At 54.3% G+C, this 23,399-nt stretch overlaps 9 protein-coding genes across 9 annotated transcripts; 3 read left to right on the forward strand and 6 right to left on the reverse strand.

The window, feature by feature from the left end:
* Positions 1 to 3,508: 3,508 nt before the first annotated feature.
* ASPACDRAFT_40374 (uncharacterized protein) lies at positions 3,509 to 4,354 on the reverse strand (the record flags this gene model as incomplete). Its single annotated transcript, XM_020200742.1, has 2 exons — positions 3,509 to 4,032; positions 4,126 to 4,354. 2 exons carry the CDS (start codon positions 4,352 to 4,354, stop codon positions 3,509 to 3,511), a joined length of 753 nt encoding a protein of 250 aa, XP_020059396.1.
* Positions 4,355 to 6,010: 1,656 nt separating this feature from the next.
* zrfB (low-affinity Zn(2+) transporter ZRT2) lies at positions 6,011 to 7,099 on the forward strand (the record flags this gene model as incomplete). The annotated part of the gene is made up of 1 exon (XM_020203304.1): positions 6,011 to 7,099. One exon carries the CDS (start codon positions 6,011 to 6,013, stop codon positions 7,097 to 7,099), a length of 1,089 nt encoding a protein of 362 aa, XP_020059397.1.
* A 278-nt stretch (positions 7,100 to 7,377) lies between these two features.
* fkbp3 (peptidylprolyl isomerase family protein FPR2) lies at positions 7,378 to 7,916 on the reverse strand (the record flags this gene model as incomplete). Its single annotated transcript, XM_020199242.1, has 2 exons — positions 7,378 to 7,546; positions 7,675 to 7,916. The coding sequence occupies 2 exons, from the start codon at positions 7,914 to 7,916 to the stop codon at positions 7,378 to 7,380; spliced, it is 411 nt and encodes a 136-aa protein (XP_020059398.1).
* Positions 7,917 to 8,554: 638 nt separating this feature from the next.
* Positions 8,555 to 9,682, reverse strand: ASPACDRAFT_17661 (cytochrome b5-like heme/steroid binding domain-containing protein; the record flags this gene model as incomplete). The annotated part of the gene is made up of 2 exons (XM_020197184.2): positions 8,555 to 9,231; positions 9,301 to 9,682. The coding sequence occupies 2 exons, from the start codon at positions 9,680 to 9,682 to the stop codon at positions 8,555 to 8,557; spliced, it is 1,059 nt and encodes a 352-aa protein (XP_020059399.1).
* An 800-nt stretch (positions 9,683 to 10,482) lies between these two features.
* On the reverse strand, positions 10,483 to 11,475 carry aspf4 (allergen Asp F4; the record flags this gene model as incomplete). The annotated part of the gene is made up of 1 exon (XM_020199234.1): positions 10,483 to 11,475. The coding sequence occupies one exon, from the start codon at positions 11,473 to 11,475 to the stop codon at positions 10,483 to 10,485; it is 993 nt and encodes a 330-aa protein (XP_020059400.1).
* Positions 11,476 to 13,846: 2,371 nt separating this feature from the next.
* On the reverse strand, positions 13,847 to 15,040 carry ASPACDRAFT_76135 (isocitrate lyase/PEP mutase family protein). The gene is made up of 2 exons (XM_020204646.1): positions 14,769 to 15,040; positions 13,847 to 14,714 (listed from the first exon to the last, which is right to left on the reverse strand). The coding sequence occupies exons 1-2, from the start codon at positions 14,901 to 14,903 to the stop codon at positions 13,935 to 13,937; spliced, it is 915 nt and encodes a 304-aa protein (XP_020059401.1). The 5' UTR covers positions 14,904 to 15,040; the 3' UTR covers positions 13,847 to 13,934.
* Positions 15,041 to 15,770: 730 nt separating this feature from the next.
* hosA (histone deacetylase HOS2) lies at positions 15,771 to 17,351 on the forward strand. The gene has a single exon (XM_020204647.1). It carries the CDS (start codon positions 15,845 to 15,847, stop codon positions 17,081 to 17,083), a length of 1,239 nt encoding a protein of 412 aa, XP_020059402.1. The 5' UTR covers positions 15,771 to 15,844; the 3' UTR covers positions 17,084 to 17,351.
* Positions 17,352 to 17,752: 401 nt separating this feature from the next.
* On the reverse strand, positions 17,753 to 18,775 carry ssuA (RNA polymerase II subunit A C-terminal domain phosphatase; the record flags this gene model as incomplete). The annotated part of the gene is made up of 2 exons (XM_020199191.1): positions 17,753 to 18,514; positions 18,638 to 18,775. 2 exons carry the CDS (start codon positions 18,773 to 18,775, stop codon positions 17,753 to 17,755), a joined length of 900 nt encoding a protein of 299 aa, XP_020059403.1.
* A 2,266-nt stretch (positions 18,776 to 21,041) lies between these two features.
* On the forward strand, positions 21,042 to 23,364 carry ASPACDRAFT_1864927 (OSBP family protein; the record flags this gene model as incomplete). The annotated part of the gene is made up of 7 exons (XM_020197846.1): positions 21,042 to 21,156; positions 21,302 to 21,407; positions 21,470 to 21,580; positions 21,649 to 21,927; positions 21,983 to 22,232; positions 22,287 to 22,600; positions 22,662 to 23,364. The coding sequence occupies 7 exons, from the start codon at positions 21,042 to 21,044 to the stop codon at positions 22,909 to 22,911; spliced, it is 1,425 nt and encodes a 474-aa protein (XP_020059404.1). The 3' UTR covers positions 22,912 to 23,364.
* Positions 23,365 to 23,399: the final 35 nt, after the last annotated feature.

The following is a 23,399-nucleotide window of genomic DNA, read 5'->3' on the forward strand; positions in this document are numbered from 1 at the left end:
GGATCAAGGCAGGAAGAAGGAGAACTGTAGGTAACAGGCACACCTCGGTTTCATAGTATCCTCGCAATACTGAATCTACCATGGTGTACCTAGGAAATCAAGCCGGTCCTGCAGACTTATGCAATGCAACCAAACCCGGTTCCAGTGCAATTTACTTTCCCTGGCCCTGATTAGATTAAAAACCGTCGTCTTCACGAAAGACTACGGAGGACTACTACAACTATCACTCTCAATTGATTTGCAGTGCGCTGTGTGCTTCTTAGCGTGACATCTCAACCCCAGTAACAGGGCAGGGGAGTTTGAACGAGACTAAACCGGATTGATGGACTGCAGCTAATTGTTGCAGCTTAGATTGTACTGTACTCTATAGTCTAGCACAGAGAAATAGGCGGGCGGGATCACCTGCAGGTTGAAAAGCAAGAAAGTTGTGGTCGGGAGGGAATGGAAGGGAGGGATGTTGATCCTGCACGTCAATCTACTACCATCTACTGATGATAATGATGATGAGATGATAGCTCACACCAATCGATCCCGCAGGATACACAGATAACTTGTCCAGTACGTACGTATCTGATCAATAACTACTAGAGAGATGACTGATAAGTTAATGCTTCCCGTACTCGGGCTAACTTAGGGCGGGCGCCTAAAACCACTCTCCGACCCTCCTAGTGGATATAGGTAGTCTAAATTCACAGTCGGTCGGAGTCTATAATTGACTTAGTGCCGTGGACTTGTAGCGTGTGCTGGGGGGAGTCCATGCATGGATCTATACTATTACGAGGATGGCGTTCTTCTGTTCTGTCTGTCCCAGCGGGTATTTCGGAGTGGGCACTGGCGACTCCGATGGATATTTCGGCTTTGGTTCATGGGATTGATGATGATGAGAATGATCAGGATGATGAACAACTGACGCAAAACCCCAGTGGAAACGTATATCCGCCGTGTTCCGGGTGAAAGAACGCTGAAAATGGACCCTGATTCGCAGCTCCCATGCGACATGCGACCACGACAAAACCCAGATCTGCCCTGGGTTCCCGACATGCCCAATGATTCATGTTGGATTATTGTTGTCGGCTCTGAAACCCTGGAAGGCGATGGAACGAACACATGGCAAATTGACCGTCCCGAAACCAAAAGAAAAAAATTACAGATACTCTGGTACGGGTGGAGCAATGGTTCCAAGTGAAGGAAATGAGATTCCCCACTGTTCATTCCGCGCCGTTGGCGAAAAAGAGTGGGAACAACAAGCAGCAGCAGCAATGGCCTTGCGGATTGCGGAGGCAGTGTAAATCATGGTCAATCATCATCTCCTCGGGTATGTGTTATTAGCGCTTTTTGGTTGTCGGAGAGATACATGAAAAAGACATCGAATTGCGATTGTCGTTCTTGGTGGTCTTCAATTTGGCGCTTCATTTCCTATCATGGCGATGTGGGTAGATCGGAATTCTCTAGCTTTCTTGATCGGTCATAGTCTGGCTGTGAAGTGGTGATCATGTGCCCTCTGTGCCTGTCCCGAAGTGGATCGACCAAACTAGACTAGACTGATCACTAACTTGAAGCCCCGTCTCTTGGGCTTCTTTGCCATCCCGACATCAGTCTCCCTGTCTCTGTCCCTGTCTCTGTCTCACCTGCACTGCCCGTATATTTGCCGATGAGTGATTGGCGCCTTTGGCGAGTCAATCACCTGCTTGATGCAGGTACTATGCACCTCGCTGCAGCTCTGACAATCCTAATTAGAATCTATGCAGCGCCGAGTACGGGGTACTGACTGCGAGACAGACTCGGTCGATCACCCTCCCTCCCGAACCCCAATCTCCCTCTAAGGTTTATTCATCTTTAAGAATCAATCAATGTCGGTGTGGTCAGGATCCGCAGCCGATGGAGGCGAGGGACCACGATCGCAATCCATCTCCAGCGGTGAAGATCAACCTCAGACAGACAGAGAATTGTCTCCGCTCCATGGAATGGTACCCGCCCTTCCAGAAGTCCTTCCATTCCACGGTTCACCGCTCTTTAATTAGCAGGAAACGAGGGGCAGATTTATGGAGAGACGAGAAGATTCGGAGTGGTTTCGACGAATTGATATGGATCCATTTCGAACCCCCTCCCAACCAGCGCCCGCTAATCGCAGGCTAAAAGGCCACTAATTATGATGCAAATCCCGCTAGCCACCCGTCCATCGTGAAGCGGTACTAGCCGCCAAGCACATCGTGGGTTTCAACCGCAACCGATGGTCCACTACTGATGTCTCTTCCTGCGCGAGCACGCGCGCATGCGGTGTATGTCTACACCAATGATCGGTTGCATAGTCGCTATCCTGGTGCACGTACAGGTTAGGGTAGCCCGATTGCTGAACAAGACGCCGACTGTCCCCATTCCTTGACGTCGCGATTCGGTAATTCCTGTTGAACTTGTACGACCGTCACGGCTGGTATCGAGGATTGGGCTTGAGTCGCCATCCCGCAGGCCCCATCGGAGCCGCCATAGAACAATAATGGAAGAAAGCCTCCGCACTTCGTTGGGCGTTGGAATTGAGTCGTAAACTACTCTAAGTCGTTTTGGCCCTCCTCCTTGTAGGGCCCCCTCTCCGATCTTGAAAGAAAACGGTGAGCCGAATTCGGAGGATTCTGCGCCACTTTTCTGTTGGGGAGACAGGGAACGGGATTAATTCGGGTCCACCCGGGGTTCAGGCTTCGACATTGTTATCAGCAAGCTACTCTAAACGCTAAGCATGGACTCCGCTCAGCTGCCGAAAAGCCAAGCATCATTCCGTTCATGCCTTGATATCGCTTTTGGGTTGTGCCTATATCACGACTCGATATAGTTTTCCAAGGAAAATGCAAGAACTGCCCTGTCCAAAGGAAGCGTCAACGCCAGGATCTTGGCATATGCAGCAAGCCGGAAGTTAAATCAGCACTACAAGCCTGCAGATGCATCTGGAGCAGTGTCACCGAGCATCGCGCAATTCGTTTCCGTCCAGAGCGCCACAGATGGGGCTATGTGTGGTGAATCAACTGCGCTATGGTGAGAATGGCCGAACTGGGCCGTGAAAAGCTTCGCGCATAGCTGAGTGGCACAGACTAAAAGAAAGCAGGACCATCAAATGCAGGACCTTGAGACTGCAGGTTGCACAGAGAGCATTGTAGACAGCGGTAGGAATGGCCTGATAACTCCACAAATTGCACGTAGCACTACCGCCTCTGTTGCAAAAACGGGTGCAGGGGTGTGTTTCATGGTGACCTCGAGGCTGCAGATCCAGGCAGTAAGTGTTTGCCTGCTATCATGCCAGGTGGAATTCAAGATCATCCCACTCTGCCCAGTTACGGTTATGATCAGGGATGTCTGCAAGGCAGGGTTGCACATCATAGCCGCCCCCTGCAGCCATGCAAAGTCTACGCGGACAAGATTGCACGTTCGGTCTGCCGACCATCGGATCCGAGAGCCAGCGCTGGCCATCACCGACCGTTAGGCCCATCTACCCCGCGGATGTCCAAGCAACTCTTCAGAATCAGTCCTCAATCAGATCACCTTGAGCCTGCGTAGAAATCCATTCTTCCATCAGGACCTGGCGACCAGGCTCTGAGGAGCCAGGCGTCGCGCTCACCCCGTCACTTTTGCGTGTGACGAGCAGACACAGCACCCAGCCGTAGATGTTGAACCCCTCATAGTTCGTTTTGAATTGCATCTTCTTGTCCTCGGTCTCATCTATTTGTGGTATCGAATCATCGTCTTTCCTCCGTTTGGAAGTGCGTCGATCATTCGGGGACTCGTCCCGCTCCTCCAACGTCCGCGCACGTTTCCCTCCGGCATTGCCTTCTTCGACCGCACCAGCTTCGGGGATATCCTGCATCTGCAGATCACTCTCATCATCGCTTTCGACCAGAATATGACCCCCAGCGGTGCCATCGGCCCCCACTTGAGCTGGCAGTTTGATCTGGCCCTTGTTCGCGTCTTGTTCAAACTCCTTGTGTCGCGTCAAGAGAGAGTGGCGTGTTCGAGATTCGCGAAGGAACAGGGCGACTTCGAAGTCATCTGCACCCATGGCATGATGTTAGCAAGTCTTGTTCCCCACCCCGCCGAAAACCAGAGAGGACTTCCGCTTGCATCGGCCGAAAGCCAGCATACCTTCTGCGATGACATCCTTGACGGGCTTGCCTTTCTTCCGGGCAAATAGTCGCTCGTTTTCTTCGCGTAACTTGGGCAGGACCAAGGGTCGAATGGCGGCAAAGATCCGTTGCAGGACGGGGTCACGGCTGCTGAGCAGCCATCGGATGTCAGAGGGCTTCTCGAGGTAGATCCGGCACTCGAGCACGGTGTATTTGCTGATCCGGAGGTAGCGGCGAATCGGCGCCATGAGGGCAGCGATCACGGTTTGAACGGATGGAATGTAGGTGCTGTGGCGTTCGAGAGGTAGTTGATACTAAGTCGAATTCGGGCTAGTATCGGTAGCTTCGAAAAAGATAGATAGTTAGAGTGTCAGAGTGGAAGGGGATCGAGTATGCGTGTGTGTTGATGTCATGTGTGAGGTGGTCGTCCGCGAGAGTTGGCGGAAAGCGTGACGTGACCGGGCTCGGAGCTGCGCCGCCAAGCGCGCCCGGCAAGGGCGGAAAGACTGGGCATCTTCCCCCAAGGGCGCCATTTCCAGTGCACCATCCATACACCGCGGTTTGCAATGTGCAATGTGGCTAGGAGCCTGTGATATCTTGTCTCTCTCGTTGTCTCTTTCGAAGTCCCTCCATAATATACCGATCTTCTAGTTAGTAGTGTCCTATCTGTGTATTGCCATGCTAAAACCATAGTTAAGAATTTGATTCAGACTAATGAGAGTGGCGTGATCTTTTCATGAGTCTATATTTGCTTCCTTGGGTACCCTGATGGTTTGATCTGGGCCTTGTTGAATTGACTTTTCGAGAGGGTGGTCCATGGTTTCTTCTTATTGATACTACATCTTCTATTGTACTTGGTACATGTTCATTTAACCGACTCGTCCACAGCATAGAAAACGTGTGTATGGATAACCGGTATTCAACCTACTCCGTAGTAGATCTTTCACTATGAATTGTATGAACTTGGCTTTTCTCTCGTTTCCTCTTATGGCACAGCTAAAGAAGTGTACTCCGGAGTAGACTACAGACATCTTATCATATCTTGTGTGACACTGACACGTGATAGGACCCACTCCGAGATTGATCCGGACCAATCAGCAGCTCAAAAAAAAGGGGGGTCAGCCTGTCCGCAAGGTCCCCAGGTGCCCGAGGAATTTGACGTCGGTTTCCTCCAAGGTCCCCAGGTGCCCGAGGAATTTGACGTCGGTTTCCTCCAAGGTCCCCATCCACTGCAACATCGACCCGCACCTTTCCCAGAACAGAGTCGAATTCTTCATCGCCGCCACGATGGCCCTCCTCGACCATTCCCTCTGTCCGCCTGCTGATTGCGCCTGTATCACCTCAGGTGCATCTGCTCGTTTATCCCTGCGACGTGTCGGTCATTCTCGAGTCGTCGGGCGATCTCAATCGCTCTCTTAGTCACTGCAGCTGGGTCGCTTCCCCCACTGTGCTACCAAGGTCCCCATCTGACAGGCTGCTGCTGTCTCGCCCTCACTAGTTTGACGTGGGCATTCTTGACTAGTCTCAAGGACCTTGGGGACTGTCGACGTGCCCGTTGGCAGCCGCACAACCGGATTTCGAACATTCAAGAGCGGGGGATCGAAAAAAAGCAGACCACTTAATAAAGAACGCGGACCTTGCAGACGGACACTGGCAGCATTCTCAACCCTTCACATTCCTCCTCCCACGTGCCTTTTTGACGCCTGCCACAACCCCTGTCATACACCCACCCGGCGATATCATTGGACTCTCTAACGGTGTCGCTGGCTTCTAGCGGTCGATCTATCCCGTTCAACCTTGTCCTTGAAGGCGGGCCCGTGCCACACATACACAGCACACAGCACAGGCCCAAGGATCCTTGAGTTGCCGACGGATCTGGAAAAGGACGAGTGAGCGCAGAAAGCATGGACTCCCTCCATACCCTCATTGCCAGAGACGATGGCTGCCCCACGGGCAACGACTACGACGGCCGAATCGGCCTGCGCATCTCCTCCATCTTCGTGATCTTCATCGGCTCGTCGTTCGGGGCTATCTTCCCCGTCTTTGCGCGCAGCTTCAGTGACGGCAAACTGTCGAAATGGGCCTTCTTCGTCGCCAAGTATTTCGGGTCCGGTGTCATCATTGCCACGGCGTTCATCCACCTGCTGGCCCCGGCCGAAGAGGCTTTGACGAGCGATTGCCTGACGGGGCCGATCACAGAGTACTCATGGACCGAAGCAATTGTATTAATGACGATTGTGGTGTTGTTTTTCGTGGAGCTCATGGTCATGCGCTACGCACGCTTCGGGCACGGCCACGCTCATGACTCGGACAGCGAAGAAGACGACGACGACGACAGTCACCACCACCACGTCCAGCGCCACCACCACCAGGTGGAAGCCGAGCAGCCGGTGACCGTCTCCGAGGATTTCAAAGGCCACATGCCGGGCGAAGACCACCTGGGCCATTCGCGCGAGCACCACGACGTCGAAGCGGGCAAGAACCACTCGCATCTGGAGGAGTACATGGCGCAGCTGACGTCCATCTTCATCCTGGAGTTCGGCATCATCTTCCACTCGGTGTTCATCGGCCTGACTCTCGCGGTCACCGGCACCGGGTTCGTGACCCTTTACGTGGTGCTCGTCTTCCACCAAACGTTCGAGGGGCTCGGTCTGGGCTCGCGCCTCGCCACAGTGCCGTGGCCGCGCGCCAAGCGATGGACGCCGTATTTCCTGGGCCTCGGGTTCGGTGTGTCCACCCCGATCGCGATCGCCATCGGTCTGGGCGTGCGCAACAGCTACGCCGACAGCGGCGCCACGACGTTGATCGTCAGCGGCGTGTTCGATGCGATCTCGGCGGGGATTCTGATCTACACGGCGCTGGTGGAGCTCCTGGCGCACGAGTTCATGTTCAGCACGTCGATGCGCAAGGCCCCGATCCACGTGGTGCTGTCCGCGTTTGGCCTGTTATGTTTGGGTGCGCTGCTGATGGCGTTGCTTGGGAAATGGGCCTGATTTTTTTTTTAGACCTTGTTTATATGTATATAGAAAGATACCTGTTGAAAAGTTGTCCCGCGCATACTTTAGATACTTGCGCCCACTTAGAAATAAAGCTGGACTTTAGCATGACCGATACCACCATGTGCACTGTGCAATATGAGTAAAAGGTTAGGTAGACAAAATAAACCACAGCCAGCGATCTCATTTACACCCCCTTTCCCAACCCTCTCTCCGAACCCAAAAATGAAAACCCAACCCAACCCTTTCTCCCAAAAGCCAAACTTCAGCACCGTTCACAACTCATCCTTCGCCACCCCGTCAATCCCCACCAACTCCGTCTCGAAGATCAACGTCGCCCCGCCGGGGATCGGGCCCACGCCACGACTCCCATACCCGTACTCGGGCGGAATCGTCAACGTCCGCTTCTCGCCGATGCACATGTCCAGAAGGCCTTGGTCCCAGCTACACGCAGAAGGTTAGCCGTGCATCCAATGCATGCATGCGAACATCCAAACAATAAGTTCAATTCCCCGCCCCCCGCCCCCCATATCCAACTCAGTCCAATCACTAGGAGGGAAAAGTAAACTCACCCCTTGATAACCCGGCCCGCACCCAACTTGAACACCAACGGCTGGCCGCGCTTGTAGCTGGCGTCGAACTCGGAGCCGTCCGCTGCCAGGGTGCCGCGGTAGTGCATGTGCACTGTGTCGCCGCTCTGGGTCTTGCGGCTGCATTCGACGGGGTGGGTGACCTCGATGCCGAGGGAGGAGGAGGAGGAGGCGGCGGCCAAGGTGGCCGTTAGAGCGGTGAGGGCCAGGGGAAGGAGGCGCATTGTTTCGGTTCTGTTTGTTGAAACTATAGGTGGGAGGGGAACGGGGTGGTTTGGTCTTTGGTTGTTGGAGGTGAGGTGAGGTGAGGTGAGGTGAGGTGTGGTGAGGTGAGGGGATGGAAGTTTTGGGTTACGGGGTTACGGGTTACGTTTTATGTTTTCTGGGGGTGGAGGTGGCTGCTAGCTAGGTGCCAGGTGGAGGTGCGGTGCGGTGCCAATGGAGAGTCCGCGGTGGCGGGTGGTGTTCCGCATCCGGGAGGGCTAGGGTGCTTTTCTAATGCCTAGCGCCTACCGCTACAGGCCCGGTGGGTGGTTCTTTGTCTTGCGGGAGGGCAGGAAGGTAAGTAGCCGAGTTTTGGTTTGATCTTTGAGATGCATTCGTTCGGGTGTGGTGTTTGGGCTTTGCTTTCTCCCTGGGAAGGCAGGTTGGGTTGGTTGGTCATTCTTAATTAGAGTAAAGTGTATTGGACAATGGAGATCATGTCAATAGTAGTGTCGCGCGAGGTGGATGGCATAGTCACTTGATATATTCTATAAAGGAGCTATAGAACTGATCTGGACGTATATCCAAGTATATCACATCACAATTCTAGGGTATCATCGTCTAAACACAACATCAGTCACCCCCCCAGTCAACCAACTCAATCCATCGCATCCAACTCATTCTCCCCCCCAAAACTCTCTGCCTCCGTCTCTGCCACCAGAATCCCGACCAAACACTCCCCCAAAATCGCATCCCAATTCACCCACGGATGAATCTCCATGAACAGCTGCCCGGAATCCTTGCCCACCCCGCGCAGCAACTCCCCTTTCCCGCCCGGGTGGAACGGCAGATACGGCGTGATGTTGTACACCTTCCCCTGGTAGGACGTCCACGCGTCGGCCCCCTTGCGCCCGTTCTGCGCCTTGAGCATCGACGGCGTCACCCGGATCAGCGTGGGCGGCAGGTTCTTGCCCCGAAGGTTGTTGTTCGGGTTGGACGTCAACGCGGCCCAGTCCAGCGGCGAGTACCCCGGTTGGAGGATGTGTTTGTTCTTGTTCGAGGCGGAGGACGAGAGGGGCTTCGCGATCAGTTTCGTCGGCGCGAGGGAGGAAGGGGAGGAGCGGCTCGGCGGCGCGCGGAGGGAGGCGGCGGCGGATGGGGGTGGGCGGAGGGATCCTGCTGGCCCGGCGGCGGGGTTCGTTGGGCGCGGAGGGTAGCGTCCTGCGCTCATGGAGGATGATGGTGATTGCTGTGGCTGCTGCTGGGTTGCGGTTGGGCGGAGTCGGGGAAGGGGTGGCGGAGGCATGGACGTGGTTTTGCCGGAAGTAGTTGAAGCTGTCGCAGAAGGTTGGGGGGAGGAGGGGAGGATTTGCGGAACCGGTAGCGGTGGCGGAGGCATGAGACTTCCATTGCTCGGTTTGGGTTGGGAGGATGTTGCTGCTGTTGCTGTCGATGGAGGGGATAAGGGGTCTATCGGTCCATTGTGGCGGGATTGATGGTCGTTTTGCGCGACAGGTTTGGTCTCATTGTCCAGGTGTAAGGATGGTATCTCAATAGAGGGCACGCTCGTCGCAGAAGCCTTGGGAGTGCTTTGTTTATCTTCTACGAGGACATCAGGCTCGAGAGACTCTGCAGCGTCCCTGGTGCTCTCAGTAGTGGGCGGTTTCGCGGATGTCTTCTCGGACGGAGGATGAGGCTGAGGCTGAGGCGCCCAGGTAGCGGGCGGATGTCGGTAAATAAGATAACATGCAGCCGCAATCAGCGTTGCGACTCCAAGCCAGCCCATGCTAGGCAGTGGTATGATCTGGTGAGTCGTAGCAAGGGAAGGGAAGGGGCAAGCAGACAGAAAGGAACACTTATGCGGAGGGGAAAGCTGAAAATGACGCCGAAACGCCGGCTATCGGCACGTGGTCCCTGCGTCGGCCCCTGATCGCCGCCTCAGGAATCCTCTCGCCTCTGCCGCGGCCAACACTATGGATTACATTATTAATCACAATGCCGCCTAACTAACTACCTTCGCCTCAGAAAAAGAATACAAAGGAGAGGGGAAAAGAAGCGAAGTACGAAATATCACACTAGATTCCTGGCATGTGTTAGTCATATTGAGCCTGGAAGTCACAAGCCGTGCCGGATATTGCTACTTCATGGTGTATTGTTGGTCCCTTGATTGTTCGTACGTGCTACTCAAAGAAGTGCAACACATAATCTGGAAAGAAGTCGAGCGACCAAAAGGCTTTGTCCAGCAACATATCTTATCGACACTGAGTCTCGGCATTGAGTCAAAAACAAAGGTGACTACATTGCGACAAACCGCATTGAAGAGACAAAGCAGTGCCTCAGGACTTCGTGCCATGGTCGAGATGAACCAGGGTACCACCCGAGAACCAGACTACAACTGTAGGATATCACCAATCAGGAATAGATACGATAACATTGGTATGTACACTCGAAACAGAAAATATGAGGTGGATGGTGTTCACAGTTGTCCGCAAATCACACATGTTAAGGAGTTGCCAACCCAGCACAAGGGAAACCATAAGGGGAATCTGAGAAAGAAGGAAAACGACAAAATCACACGAAGACGATCTAGGCGAAGTCAAGCTCGACGTCCAAGCGGACAGCCTCCTCGTTGGAGTTACCACCAATGCCGTCAGCATCGGCGAGGTTGGAAGTGTAGGCGTTGATGACCGAGGCGAGAGCGTTACCGATGGTGGAGCACTTGGAACCGGTGTGGTCGCAGATCTTCATACCCTGGACCTCCTGGCCAGCGTTCTGGGCCTGGATGGCGGACACGTCCCAGCCGGACCAGCCGTCGTTGCTAGTGTTGCCGAAGTCGAATTCACCCCAGGTGCAAGAGTAACCGCCGTACTCGTCAGTGGGAAGAGAGTCACCCTTGGCAGCACCCCAGCCACCCTGGGAGTCGGAGTCGAAGGCGACGTAGCGGGTCTCACCGGCCTTGATCTTGAACTCCAGAGCCGAGTTGCCGTACCAGCCGTTCAGACCACCGTCGGGACCGATCTTGTTCCAGAACTTGACGGTCCAGTCGTCGGACGAGCTACCCTGGAAGCGGACGACATACTGGTAGAGACAGGCCTTATCCTCGCTAACCTCGATGATGTTGCTGCCCCAGGGGCTGCCGACGTTACCGGAGTAGTAGATGGCATCGGTGGTGCGCTTGGCGTTGGACTTGGCTCCGAAGCCAGAGCGGGAGTAGCTCGACGAGGTCGCAGACCAGGACTTGCAGGTGCCGTCGGCAGAAGAGACAACCGAGGCGGAGCTCGAAGTAGCGGCAGCAGCGCTGGCGGCCACGGTAGCAGAGGCAGCGACGTTAGCGCTCACCTCGATAGTGGCAGCAGCCGCGACGGTAGCAGCAGCCTTGTTGGACTCGACGGTAGTCGTAGCAGAGCCAGACCAGTCGTTGACCCAGGACTCGAGAACACCATCGATGACAGCGTAGACCTCGTCACCGACGTTGCGCTTCTCGTGGTGGTGGTGGCGGCGCTCATGGCCGTGCATGCGAGCGACGGAAGAACCAGCCGTCAAGGCGGTCAACAGAAGCATGGAGTTCTTGAGCTGCATTGTGGAGATTGATGATGGTTGTAGTCTTGATAAGAGTTTTTGCTTTTGCTATGAAAGAGGTGCGAGACGAGGGTATCACGGATGTTTAAGTTGGAACCACAATCGAGACCAGGGTAGACGCAGTTGAAAGAGTGATTGATAGGCAGTTCAAGTGAATAAGGAGTGACAAGAGCAACACAATAATGAGGCCCTCGACCTGAAACAAGCAATCGACAAAGGAGTGTGGGTTGCGAGCACCTGGAAGAACGATGGATTGAGAGAAGAAGAAAGGGAGAAGAAGGAAGGAAGGAGAAAGAGGGATGAGGGATGAGGGGGGGAGAGGAAGAATTAAATTTGAAATTGAAAATGAGCGAGCATCGAGCCAGACTCTCACCGTCCAGTTGGGGATGGGGGGGAGTTTGGGAGTCTGTTGGTCAAGATCACGGATTGAAGGCACACCAAGACCCGTAGAGACCGACAATTAAATGAAAAGGGGGGCGGTTCCTGAACTAAAGCCAACACTGCGCAGTCATTGGTGGTGAGCCCCACTCAAACTGCGGTTCCAGGCTCGGATTTCCCTGGATTGGCTCCGTCGATCCGCTTGTATCATACCGTTAGATTACCGTGCCTGGTACCTTACATGCATGAGTAGACGAGTGAAGATGGAACTGTACCTACAGTAGAGTGAGTAGGTTGTTGGAGCAGACAACAAGAGCAACAGCAACAATGCAAGGCATCGTCGTCTCCATCTCACACCAGTGAGATCTCCACGATCTTTCTCGATCCTTCCGACACGTCATAATCAATGTATCTCCCAACAGACAAGTCACTATCACACTGCTGTCGCAGACATTCGTGATTGATTAGATCTCGCGGATGGCTTCTGTCCACCACCAGGAATGCTGCTGCCCGATCTGAGGAATTCAGCCCATTCAAGCCATCGCGCACTGCTTATCGATACGTGCCTGCTGAAGAGTCACAATCTGCAGGCGCACTGCCTGCAACTTCGTCATCCCCTGCGAGACCCAGCTTCCCCCTCACCTCTCCTTCTGCACTCTATTCGCAGCCAGGACAACCACCACTGTAATTCTAATGGGCCACGTCAGGACCCACGAGGGTCACCGTTGTGAATCATCGGGCAACCAACTGATGATGTCAATAGCAACGATATGATGGATATATCGCGGGGGAGATCGATAGAGACACTGTCTAAGCCGGACTTGTGGATGCCCATGATACAGGATGAATAGGGTGGGTGGCGTATCAATTGGACACGTACACTGCCTATACGGACTGAACAGTCTCATTGCCATCTATTCTTGCTCATTCAATATCCGACTACTCCGTACTCTCCCCAGGCAAGTCGAGAGTCGGTGCGCTGCGGTCGTGTTGCCCCGTCGTGTTGCGGAGATGCCTACAGTACGGACTGCCTTTGTTACGGAATGGTCGGTATTGTGACCGCCTACACGTTGGACACGAATACCCTCAGGGCCCTTCAGGGACTTCAGGGTCTGTTGCCCCTCGGTCCCTGGATGCCATCACGCAAGCCAGCCGGCGCCATAAGGACCCTGGATAGCCCCCAAATCGAGAAACACCTGAAACGAATCCCGCGGTCGGATGGCAGCTGCAAGAACATCCTCATGGTGAGCAGCGACTGCAACAACATAGGCCGAGTGTTATCTCACTGCGTCTTACCAGTACGAAACAGACCATTAAAATTGAAATGACTTGGTCGCGCCCACTGACCATAACCAAGCCCACAGTAATGTCAATCGCCACCCACCAAAGGTTGGCCCGTGAGAGAAAGAGACACCAATTTCAATGGTCGAAAACTCAGTTTACCCCCCCTCCTGTGTGACCGACGTTGGTCTGGATCACTTGATTCTCAAGCCCGAGCTTGCCGAGAGACTACAGAGTATTGAGGCCAGTAAATAAACAACGTTCCCTTGGGTGGTTGCGGACTGGATGAGACGGAACCAGAGTTACTCAACTATGGAACAACGCTCGGATCCGCGAGCCTTTTTTCGGTCACTTGAGAATGACAGGATTGGGAAATCTACCAAGTTACCTCCCCCCTTAAGTCTAACACTAGACCATTTCATGAATAGCATGCAACCGTACACTCCTTTTTTCTGGAGTTGAGAGCCTCCAAATTTAGAGTGTTGCCTGCCCGGTTTGAGATGATGCTATTCCTGTCAAGGAGAGCGACTCGTCAGCTCTTGTGCGATCTTCCCTCTCCATCCCGTGTCAGGTGACTTGGTGCCCGGAAAGAGACTCAAGCACTGCCGGTTGCCGCAAGACGAACACCAAGGTTGTTTGATGACTTACAGTGAGACTACCTAACCAACTCGTGTTAATACGCACAGCATTTCACAGCAACAGTCACTTCGTTCCATAAATTTATACAATATTTACAATGACATTGTTGACAGATCTCTAAATTACAGTAATCATGACAGACATAGCTTGAAGGCGAAGATTTACTTCTGCAGCTCAACCCCTCCATCGAAGGCAGCGCCGCCCGCCTCGGCGTCCACCTTCATACTCTCGTCGAGCCCGCAAACACGGAACAGCATCTGTGGGGTCATTTCCTTACTCAATCCCGGGATGCCATCCCTCTTGAGCTTTTCCATCGCCTCCTGCATGGCCTTATAAGCTGGACCGATGGCTGCGAAAGGGAAGATGATAATCCGGAATCCCATCTCCTTGGCTTCCTGCGCCGTGATGTCCGGTGTCGCTCCATGCTCGACCATGTTCAAGAGCAGTGGCCACCCCGCCAGGTCCTGCACCACCTGTCGAGCCATTTCCTTAGATGTGATGCCCTCGAGGAACCCTACATCTGCCCCAGCGTCGCGCGCCGCCCGCAGTCGTGCCACGCTTTCCTCGTAGCCGCGCACCTGCAGGGCATCCGTTCGCGCAATCACCACGATATCGCTACCAATCCGCTGGCGAGCCTGCACGGCGGCGCGAATCCGCGTCACGTAGGTGTCTTGATCCACGAGAATCTTGCCTCCGAGATGGCCGCAGCGTTTCGTTTGAACCTGGTCCTCGATGTGAAAGGCGGCAACTCCAGAGCGCGAGTATTGTTCAGTCGTGCGAGCAACCATGATTGGGCCGCCATATCCGGTGTCTGCATCGGCAATGACGGGCGTGGTGGGGGAAAGGTTGGAGATCATTTCCGCATTGGCGCGCATGTCGTTGAGGGTGCAAATACCCAAATCCGCATGGCCGTGAACGGAGGCAGCCGTACCGGCACCCGTCTATGAGAGCTTGTTAGCAGATTTGATTGTGACCGGGCTTGCGTTGCCACTCACCATGTAGAGGGCATTGAAGCCTGCCCCGAGAGCAATGCGAGCGGAGAAACCGTCATAAACTCCGGGAGCGACAATGAAGGCCTCAGGGTCCGCGAGGGCCTGTCGCAGGCTTGTAGCTGCTGTTACCATAGGCATGATGGATGTTGGCGGCTGTATGCACGAGTAGGTAGAGTAGCGTTTCACAGAGAAAAATAAAGTCAATCACGGCGCCACTCAGGGTCGGGTCTTGAGGGCAATAGAGCTGGCTTTATAAGGCGTTTATCCATTGCCCGAATCCCAAATTTGCCTCGCCCATTGCTCGTCTCGAGCCCCGACCGTTCTTTCGGACCCATAATTCTTCAAGGCAGAAGTAGGCTTCTAGAAAAATGTCATAGCTGCTCAACCGACATCGGCGCACGTTAGGTAATCCTTCGGCCTAGTTTCGGATTTGAGAAACACAAGGCCACGGGCGAGTTCTCGGCAGAGGCGACCGAACCGAGCATTGCCACATACAACTACGAATGGATGATAATGGTTTGAAGTCTTTGCAAGCTGCTTGCCGATGCTGCCGATGCTTACCGATCGTCGGTTTCGGCTCGGACAGGGAAGTTGAAGGCTTTCAATCAAGCAGCATTAATATTGGGAGTCGGGACTGTCCAGTTGGCAGGTGATTGCGGGCTTTTTCTGCCGCGATTCAACCCCAACTCCGCTCCGCTCCACTTCTCTCTCTTTCCCTCTTCTTCGCTGCATGCAATTCATTCGCCTCTGCTTTCCCTTGGGCGCAAGAATGATCTGAATCCAATTCATCGGTCTCTTTGAATCGATCCACCTCCACCTCTCATCCGCATTTCTCCGATACTCCCTCGACAACCATCTCCATGGCCCGCTCTGCCATTGTGCAAGAATACGCCCCTCCGACCTCCGCTCCCACGCTCTCCGTTGATCGCAAAGTCACCCACGAACGCCAACAAAATGGCGTCGCCCGCCCTCAAGGCTACCGCGTCTCGTGGCATGCGAATCCCGCGGTCGAACTACATCATTTCGGACAATCGCATCCGATGAAACCCTGGCGGCTCACGCTCACGAAACAGCTGGTGATGGCCTATGGCATGCACCATGCGATGGACCTATACCTGGCGCGCCGGGCCACATACGAGGAGATGGAGGAGTTCCACACGTCCGACTATCTCGACTTTCTCCGCCAAGTGAACCCGGGAGATATGGAGAACTCGGAACAGAGCGAGAACATTGCGCGCTTCAATTTTGGGGACGACTGCCCGATCTTTGATGGCCTATACAACTACTGCTCGCTCTACGCTGGCGGCACCATCGACGCGGCCCGCAAACTGTGCAACAACCAGTCGGAGATCGCGATCAACTGGTCGGGTGGCCTCCATCACGCCAAAAAGTCCGAAGCCAGCGGCTTCTGCTACGTGAACGACATCGTCCTGGGCATCCTGCAGCTCCTCCGCCTCCACCCGCGCGTCATGTACATCGACATCGACGTGCACCACGGCGACGGCGTCGAGCAGGCCTTCTGGTCCACGGACCGGGTGCTGACCGTCTCCTTTCACAAATACGACAAGGACAACTTCTTCCCCGGCACGGGCGCGCTTGACAGCAACGGGCCGACGCACCCGCTGAATCCGGGCGCGCACCACTCGGTCAACGTGCCCCTCCACGATGGGATCGACGACGAGTCGTACATCCAGCTCTTCCGCGACGTGATCGGCTCGTGCGTGGACGTCTACCGGCCCGGCGCCATCGTGCTGCAGTGCGGCGCCGACTCGCTGGGCTGCGACCGGCTGGGCTGCTTCAACCTCAACGTCTCGGCGCACGGCGCGTGCGTCGCCTTCGTCAAGACCTTCAACCTGCCGCTGCTGGTCGTCGGCGGCGGCGGCTACACGCCGCGCAACGTCTCCCGCGCCTGGGCCCACGAGACCTCGATCCTGCTCGACGCCCAGGACGTCATCGACCCCAACATCCCCGAGACCGTCACCTTCCGCAACCACTTCGGCCCGGACTTCTCCCTGTTCCCCCCGCTCTCCGAGATGCGCAAGCTCGAGAACAAGAACCCCCGCCCCTACCTGGCCGGCCTGCTGCAGTCCATCCGCGAGCAGCTCCGCTACATCGAGGGCGCCCCCAGCGTGCAGATGAGCTTCATCCCCCCGGACATCCTCGGTCTGCGCGAGGACACCGAGAAGGAGATCGAGGAGGAAACGGCGCTGATGGAGGAAGAGCGCGAGGACCGCGCCGGCGGAGGCAGTCTGGGCAAAGCCAGTCGGCGGAGGGAGCTGGAACGCGCCGCCGGCCAACGGGGGGAGCTATATCAGTAGTACCTTCTAGGTGCTACCTTCCTCTCAGTTTGTGGGTTTTGTTCTTCCGTGCTAGGGTCGTCAGCTGCATACTTTGATTTTCATTTGTTTTCCGGTGTTAACGGTTGGGGTTTTGCTTCATGGGATGAGTGATAGCGGCGTCTTTGGGGTTTCATTGATGGGAGGCGGACAGTGCAATATACAGCATGTGCAGTTTTTTGCAGATACAGATAGGTTGTGATATCCTGTTGTTGTTGTTGTTGTTGTCGTTGGGTCTTGTATGATAACTAGTTGGTGCTTGGAGACATGATACGAATGTCAATTTAGAGCATTTATTTGATCCATGGGGAAAGAAAGATTCCTACTTAGAGTATGTTGTCATTCTGAAGGCTGGTTGTTGGGGCCCGACTAAGTCGTAGCTGGGCCAGAGGGAAGTGACTGTACCGTACTGTACGGAGTACTTGGTTATGAAATGCCGACCAAGAGCTTCATGTACCGGGCCCCTGCTATAGCCACAAAGTCAAGCACTCCCTAACTTTGCAGTCTCACTAGTCTAAAGAACTACAAAACTACAGTAAAGTCAAACCATGAGTCCCGGCAGGAAAGGGTAATGAATAGGTACTATCATATGATATCACGGAGCCAAGCAACGAAGCTCTATCACCCCCCTTCTCTCGTCTCCGAAAACTCCTACAACCACGCCAGAGTCCACAAAGCCGGCAAATGCGGCCACTTCTCCTGCCACGCGGCCAGGATCTCCGGCACGCGCTCATCGAAATTCCTTCTCGCCTCACCCTGCCCATTCTCCCAGTCAGCCTCCGCCGCGGCTGCCTCTGCCCCAGCCCCAGCCTCCGCGACGGCCGCCCGCCGCTCCAGCCTAGCCGCCTCATTCAACCGATTGGCCAACTCCAGAATCGCCTTGCCGCCGACCAGCGCCTCCTCATGATTATCCTTGATGTCGACATTGAACACATGCACGGGCCGATTTAGCGGGCTGCCCTTGGCCATGAGATCGTCGACGACGGCGTCCCAGCAGCGCTCCTCGCAGGTGATGATGACATCCACGACGCCGCCCTCGGTGCCCCGCGCGCCCTTGTCCCCCTTGGCGACGTGGTCCACGCGCGGCAAGCCCGGCACCCAGTCCTGGAACCGCTCCGGCCCCCATTTCAGGTTGCGGTTCCGGTCCAGCATGTTCAGCAGCCCGTTGTACCGGTACAGCCGCTCGTCCTTCGCCATCAGCTCCTCGTACATCTGGCTGTAGCTCGTCGTGTTGAAGTGGTAGATGTTCGGTTGTGTGACCGTCGGGCCGGGGAGGCGGACGAGCGAGCCCGTGCCGAAGGAGATCACGGGGAAGGGGGACGGGGTCGCGGTTGAAAGCCGGAGGTGGGCTTCCATTGAGCGGTTTTGGTTCGAGGCGCAGACGGTGCAGAAGCGGAGTTTGTAGCTGTCTATCTCGCTGGAGGTGGAGGTGGAGGTGGTGCTGGGGGTTTCGGGCGGGGCGGCATTGTCGGTTGTGGTGGTTGTGTTGGAGGTTGAGCGGGTAGTGGCGCGCATTGGTTCTTGGTGGATTGGTACTTGTTGTTCTTGGGATTGTGGTTGTGCCTGGTGCTCCGGGGGTGGTGGGGGTGGGGGTGGCGCGGAGGTTGTGGTGGTGGTGGACACAGTGCCTGCACTGGTGCTTGTTGAGGATACTAGTCGCGGGTCGTAGGCCATGATGGGCAGGTAGGTAGGTAGGTAGTGGATAAGAAGGTAGGTAGTGAATAAGAGTAGGAAGATAAAGGTAGGTAGGAAGATGCAGTGTATCTTATGAGGCTAGCCTATCTGGTGAAGTGGGTCCACGTGGGTTTTTTCTGTTTTTACGCGTTGAGTTTCTTCAGGAAATCTGCTGTTGTTGTGGTCTGGTCGTTGCTTTGTTCTCTGTCGGTCCAAATCAAGGAGGTTGAAAGATGTTTTCACTAGGGCCCTGTAATGTCTACTCACAGTCAGAATAATCCATCCGACATGTTGTGATGATAATGAAACAAAAAAAAATAAACAAGCAGAATCAGGTAAAAAATGCGTATAAAAGATTTGTCCGCATAATTTGCTCGGACAGCTCCAATAAAGATAAACTCATCATGCTGCTGCAGAAAGAGGTGCAATGGAAGGGAGAAAAACACAACTGCGATATCTTGAATACATACCTCAAGGTGGCCTCTCATTATTTGTGGCTCATTTACGCAGAAAATCTACAGTTGCAGTTGCTGAAAAATAGTCACGGGCCGCAGCCCTGGAGAAATGCGAATGGAAGGAAGTTTGCGTCCATCGGGAAGCTTGCGACGAGGCCGCTTTTGTGCTCATCCAAGCTGACTCAGCAGGCCCGGTGCTGCTAGCCCGCTTTGGGACAGCTTCCCCGTCGGTTGTTGATCATCTCATTCAGATACTCATGTCTCCGTACTCGTACTACATGAACTACAAGCAATGATGCTATGCTATCTGTCGCATTACTGCTCATGAATCTCCCATGCAGTCGGCTTTTTGCCTCTATTGAAACAGGTGTATAGAATATCGCCCACAGCAAGGGATGCAAAAAGGCCCAGTCAGAAGACGGACGACTGATCCCAGAACCCTTCGCTGGTCATCTGGCCCGGTGCTTTCACGTCATACTGCACCATCCCGAAGGAGCCTCTGGGGAGAAGATCACGGGAAGGTGAGGGGGACGATGAGGCCATGCTGCCTCAGGGTTGACGAGTGTGGCCCAGGTTTGAGATACCCTCACGGCTAAGCAGCGATCGACCCCGGGCCCTCCGAACCAAGGCTATAAACCGGTCGACTATAGACGTTAATGGAACAAAAGTCTATGACTCCTCCTGCAATGAGGTCAAAACTTGAAACATCTTTGGGCTGTCATTCCCAGTCACCCCCACCCCGCCAAGCCGGTCGCCCCTCTTGTTTACCAGGTGCAGCAAGCAAGCAGCCAAAGCCAAAGCAGCAGTAGCAGCAGCAGCAATCCCGGAGGGGTGCAGAAAATCCCAAGCCTTCGAATGGCCACGAGATCTAGAGAAAAATTCGTTGTCCCATGTCCCCTCTAGACCAGGAATATCAACCCGAGCGCAATAGTAGGACCTCGTTCATCTGGAGGCGAAAAAAGACCACCAAAGAGTATAAATTGTAGCCTTGAGACAAGGCAAGGCAGACGATCAACGTCATCCGATACACATACACCGAGAGATCGCCCCTTCTCCCTCATAGAGACAGAATTCGTATAAATACAGTAGACTCTTCACCGGTATCTCCCTGGTTCACCAGAATTCTCAGACGAACATCTTGAGACCGCCTCTTCTGACCTGATCGTGGCTTGTGGCGCAGAGCTCCCAGCACCCTAGCCGAGCGGCTGTCACCATTGATTTGATTGAAATTAATTTCACCTTTTGCTCGAACTAGATACGAAAAGGGACGAGACATACGAAAACGAGAAGGAAGAAAAAGGGTCTAACGGAACACAATCAGTGGCAGTTCTTCACTGCCTGAGCCTGCAGCAGGAGATTCTGCCCTTCTGAATATTTATCTAATTTTTTTTTCTTTTCCCTTCTATTTCTATTCTTCCACTCTTGGCTTGTCATCTTCATTTATAGCTTCGCTGTTGGACAAGGAAGAGATCAACTTGCAAATCCACAGCCTTCTCCAAAACAGTCACAGTCACAGTCAGAATCCACAGGATAGTCATGACCATAACCATTCCCCATATCCGCCGTCGTTCGTCGGTGGCTAGTCCTACCAGTGAGTATCAGTAGTAGTGGTTGAATGTGATTGTTGCTGCCGTGGCTTTGACCCGGAGGTTGAGATCCCCTCCTTCTCTCTGCCTCCTCCCCACGTCATATTTTCTCCTCCCCTCCTACTCACTCTCTCTCTCTCCCTCCTCCTTTACTCTCTCTTCTTCTTTCCTCCCAGCTCAACACCACTTCTTCCCCTATTGATCTGCTTCTACGCACCCCTCACTATGTCTGCTGACTGGGGCTCTTTCTTCCATTCAGGTAGCAGGTCTTCCCATGAGGAGCCGAAGCCTGAGAATGTGAGCGGGGACGATGAGATTGTCGAGCCCGATCAGGGCAACGGTACGTATAGATCAGCCCCTCTCCCCACCTCCAAAAAAAAAGTTGTATGCATGAAAAGGTGGAATCCATAGGCCTAGAACTTCGTTCACATCTACAATCTCCCGCGAGAATTTGAGGCTTTGCTGTTGCTGACCGGCCCTGTTAGTCCTCTCCCACATTATCTCGCAGCTCCGACCGGGAGCAGATCTCAGTCGGGTTGTCCTGCCTACCTTCATCCTCGAACCCCGATCCATGCTGGAGCGCATTACAAAGTAGGTGGAGACGATGTCTGTGACGAAATTGCGGTCGCTGACTCCATTGATCCTCCGATCAGTTTCATGGCACACCCCGAGACCCTGCTGCCTATGCCCGATGTCGATGACCCTCTCGAACGTTTCGTCTCCGTGGTCAAGTTCTACCTGAGCGGTTGGCACATCAAACCACCGTATGTCCTCCCACTCTTCGTCTCCTTCGTTCCCAACGCTTCCGGACCCCGTTGACCCCCTTCCGCAGCGGTGTGAAGAAGCCGCTGAACCCGATCCTGGGCGAGACCTACACCTGCTATTGGGACTACCCCGACGGAACTCGCGGATACTATATCTCTGAACAGACCTCGCACCACCCGCCCAAGTCGAGCTACTTCTTCATGGCCCCCGAACACAACATCCGCATTGACGGCACCTTGAAGCCGCGCAGCAAGTTCCTCGGTAACTCGGCCGCCAGTATGATGGAGGGCATTGCGATCCTGCGCTTCTTGAACCGCGGCCAAGATAAGGAGAAGGGCGAACGATAGTAGGTGGTCCTCAAAAGCTCGGGAGTGGCTGGAGCTTTTCTGACGTGTTCCCAGCATCCTGACGCAACCCAACATGTACGCTCGCGGTATCCTGTTCGGAAAAATGAAGTATGAGCTTGGTGACCACAGCTACGTGCGCTGCCCGGAGAACAACCTTGTCGCCGACATCGAGTTCAAGACCAAGGGTTACTTCTCAGGCACCTACAACGCCATTGGTGGAACGATCAAGAACGAGAAGACTGGTGAGGTCTACTACGAGCTGACCGGACTCTGGAACGGTGAGATGTACATCAAGGACGTGCATGTATGTTGAGACCAGCCCCTTTCCCACCTTGAGCTGTCATTCTAACAAAAACAGACCCACAAGAAGGAGCTTCTCTTCGATGCAACCCACGCCAAGCACACTCCCCCCTTGACCCGGCCTCTTGAGCAGCAAGGCGAGCGCGAGTCCCAACGGTTATGGCACAACACTGTCAAGGCCATTATCGCCCGGAACCACGAGGCTGCCACAGATGAGAAGACCAAGATCGAGGACCGTCAACGGGAGGAGGCGGCCAAGCGGGTCGACGAAGGTGTCGAATGGCACCCCCGACTCTTCCGTCGGGTGCAGGGTGGGCCCAACGGCCCGGACGAGGGCGAGGAAGACTTGGACTGGATCATCAATGCGCATGTGTAAGTTGCCGGGCTTTGCGCACGTCGATCGTGGTTGGAATCGAGACTAATAATGGAGTAGTGACGCGCATAACCCTGAGCTTGCGGCCAAGCAGATTCTCGCCATCGCACCCATCCTGGACGGCCAGACGGAGTCTTCCGAATACCAGATCCCCCCGCACAAGTCGCACGAACCCGTTCCCACTGACGATGTGGCTAACGGTGCGGCGCCCGTTCCGGAACAGCCCAAGCCCGAAGTCGTGGAAGCAGTTGAGCGCAAGGATTCACGCACCAACGATATCGACGCTTACGTGGATGCGAAGGAGAATTGAGCGATCGACATTGTCGTTAAGTCCATTAAGAACTTCCCATCCGCAACTCGAGCAAGGGATGGTCGCACAGCGATTGGACATGGGAAGGGAACGGGTAGGGCAAGTCGGGTGTTGTGGACATGCCTTCCAAAAAAGACCTGCACAACAGCCTATAATTATGGTTCAACACCGGCTTGCAGGACGAGCTCACTACCGTTTCGGCGTCATACTATACTGGATACCCGATTGATTTTATAGTACGGAGCATGCGTTTTCAAAGAAAAAGTTTTCAACAAGAGAAGGGGAAAGGGAAAAGGGAACAGAACATAGGTCAGCCCCTCTTATGTAGATACATACCCATGTCTCGTACACATTGGGAGGAAGGCCGATGGGGGGGTGGGGAGGCGGGGGGTGAGCAGCGACCATTTTTCCTTTTTATTGTTATTTTCTTCAGCCTTCACCATAGACTTCAGCCCACTGAATGATAATATAATACTTCAATTTGCAGA

Source organism: Aspergillus aculeatus (genome assembly GCF_001890905.1).
Source record: "Aspergillus aculeatus ATCC 16872 unplaced genomic scaffold ASPACscaffold_3, whole genome shotgun sequence".
Classification (NCBI taxonomy): Eukaryota; Fungi; Ascomycota; class Eurotiomycetes; order Eurotiales; family Aspergillaceae; genus Aspergillus; species Aspergillus aculeatus.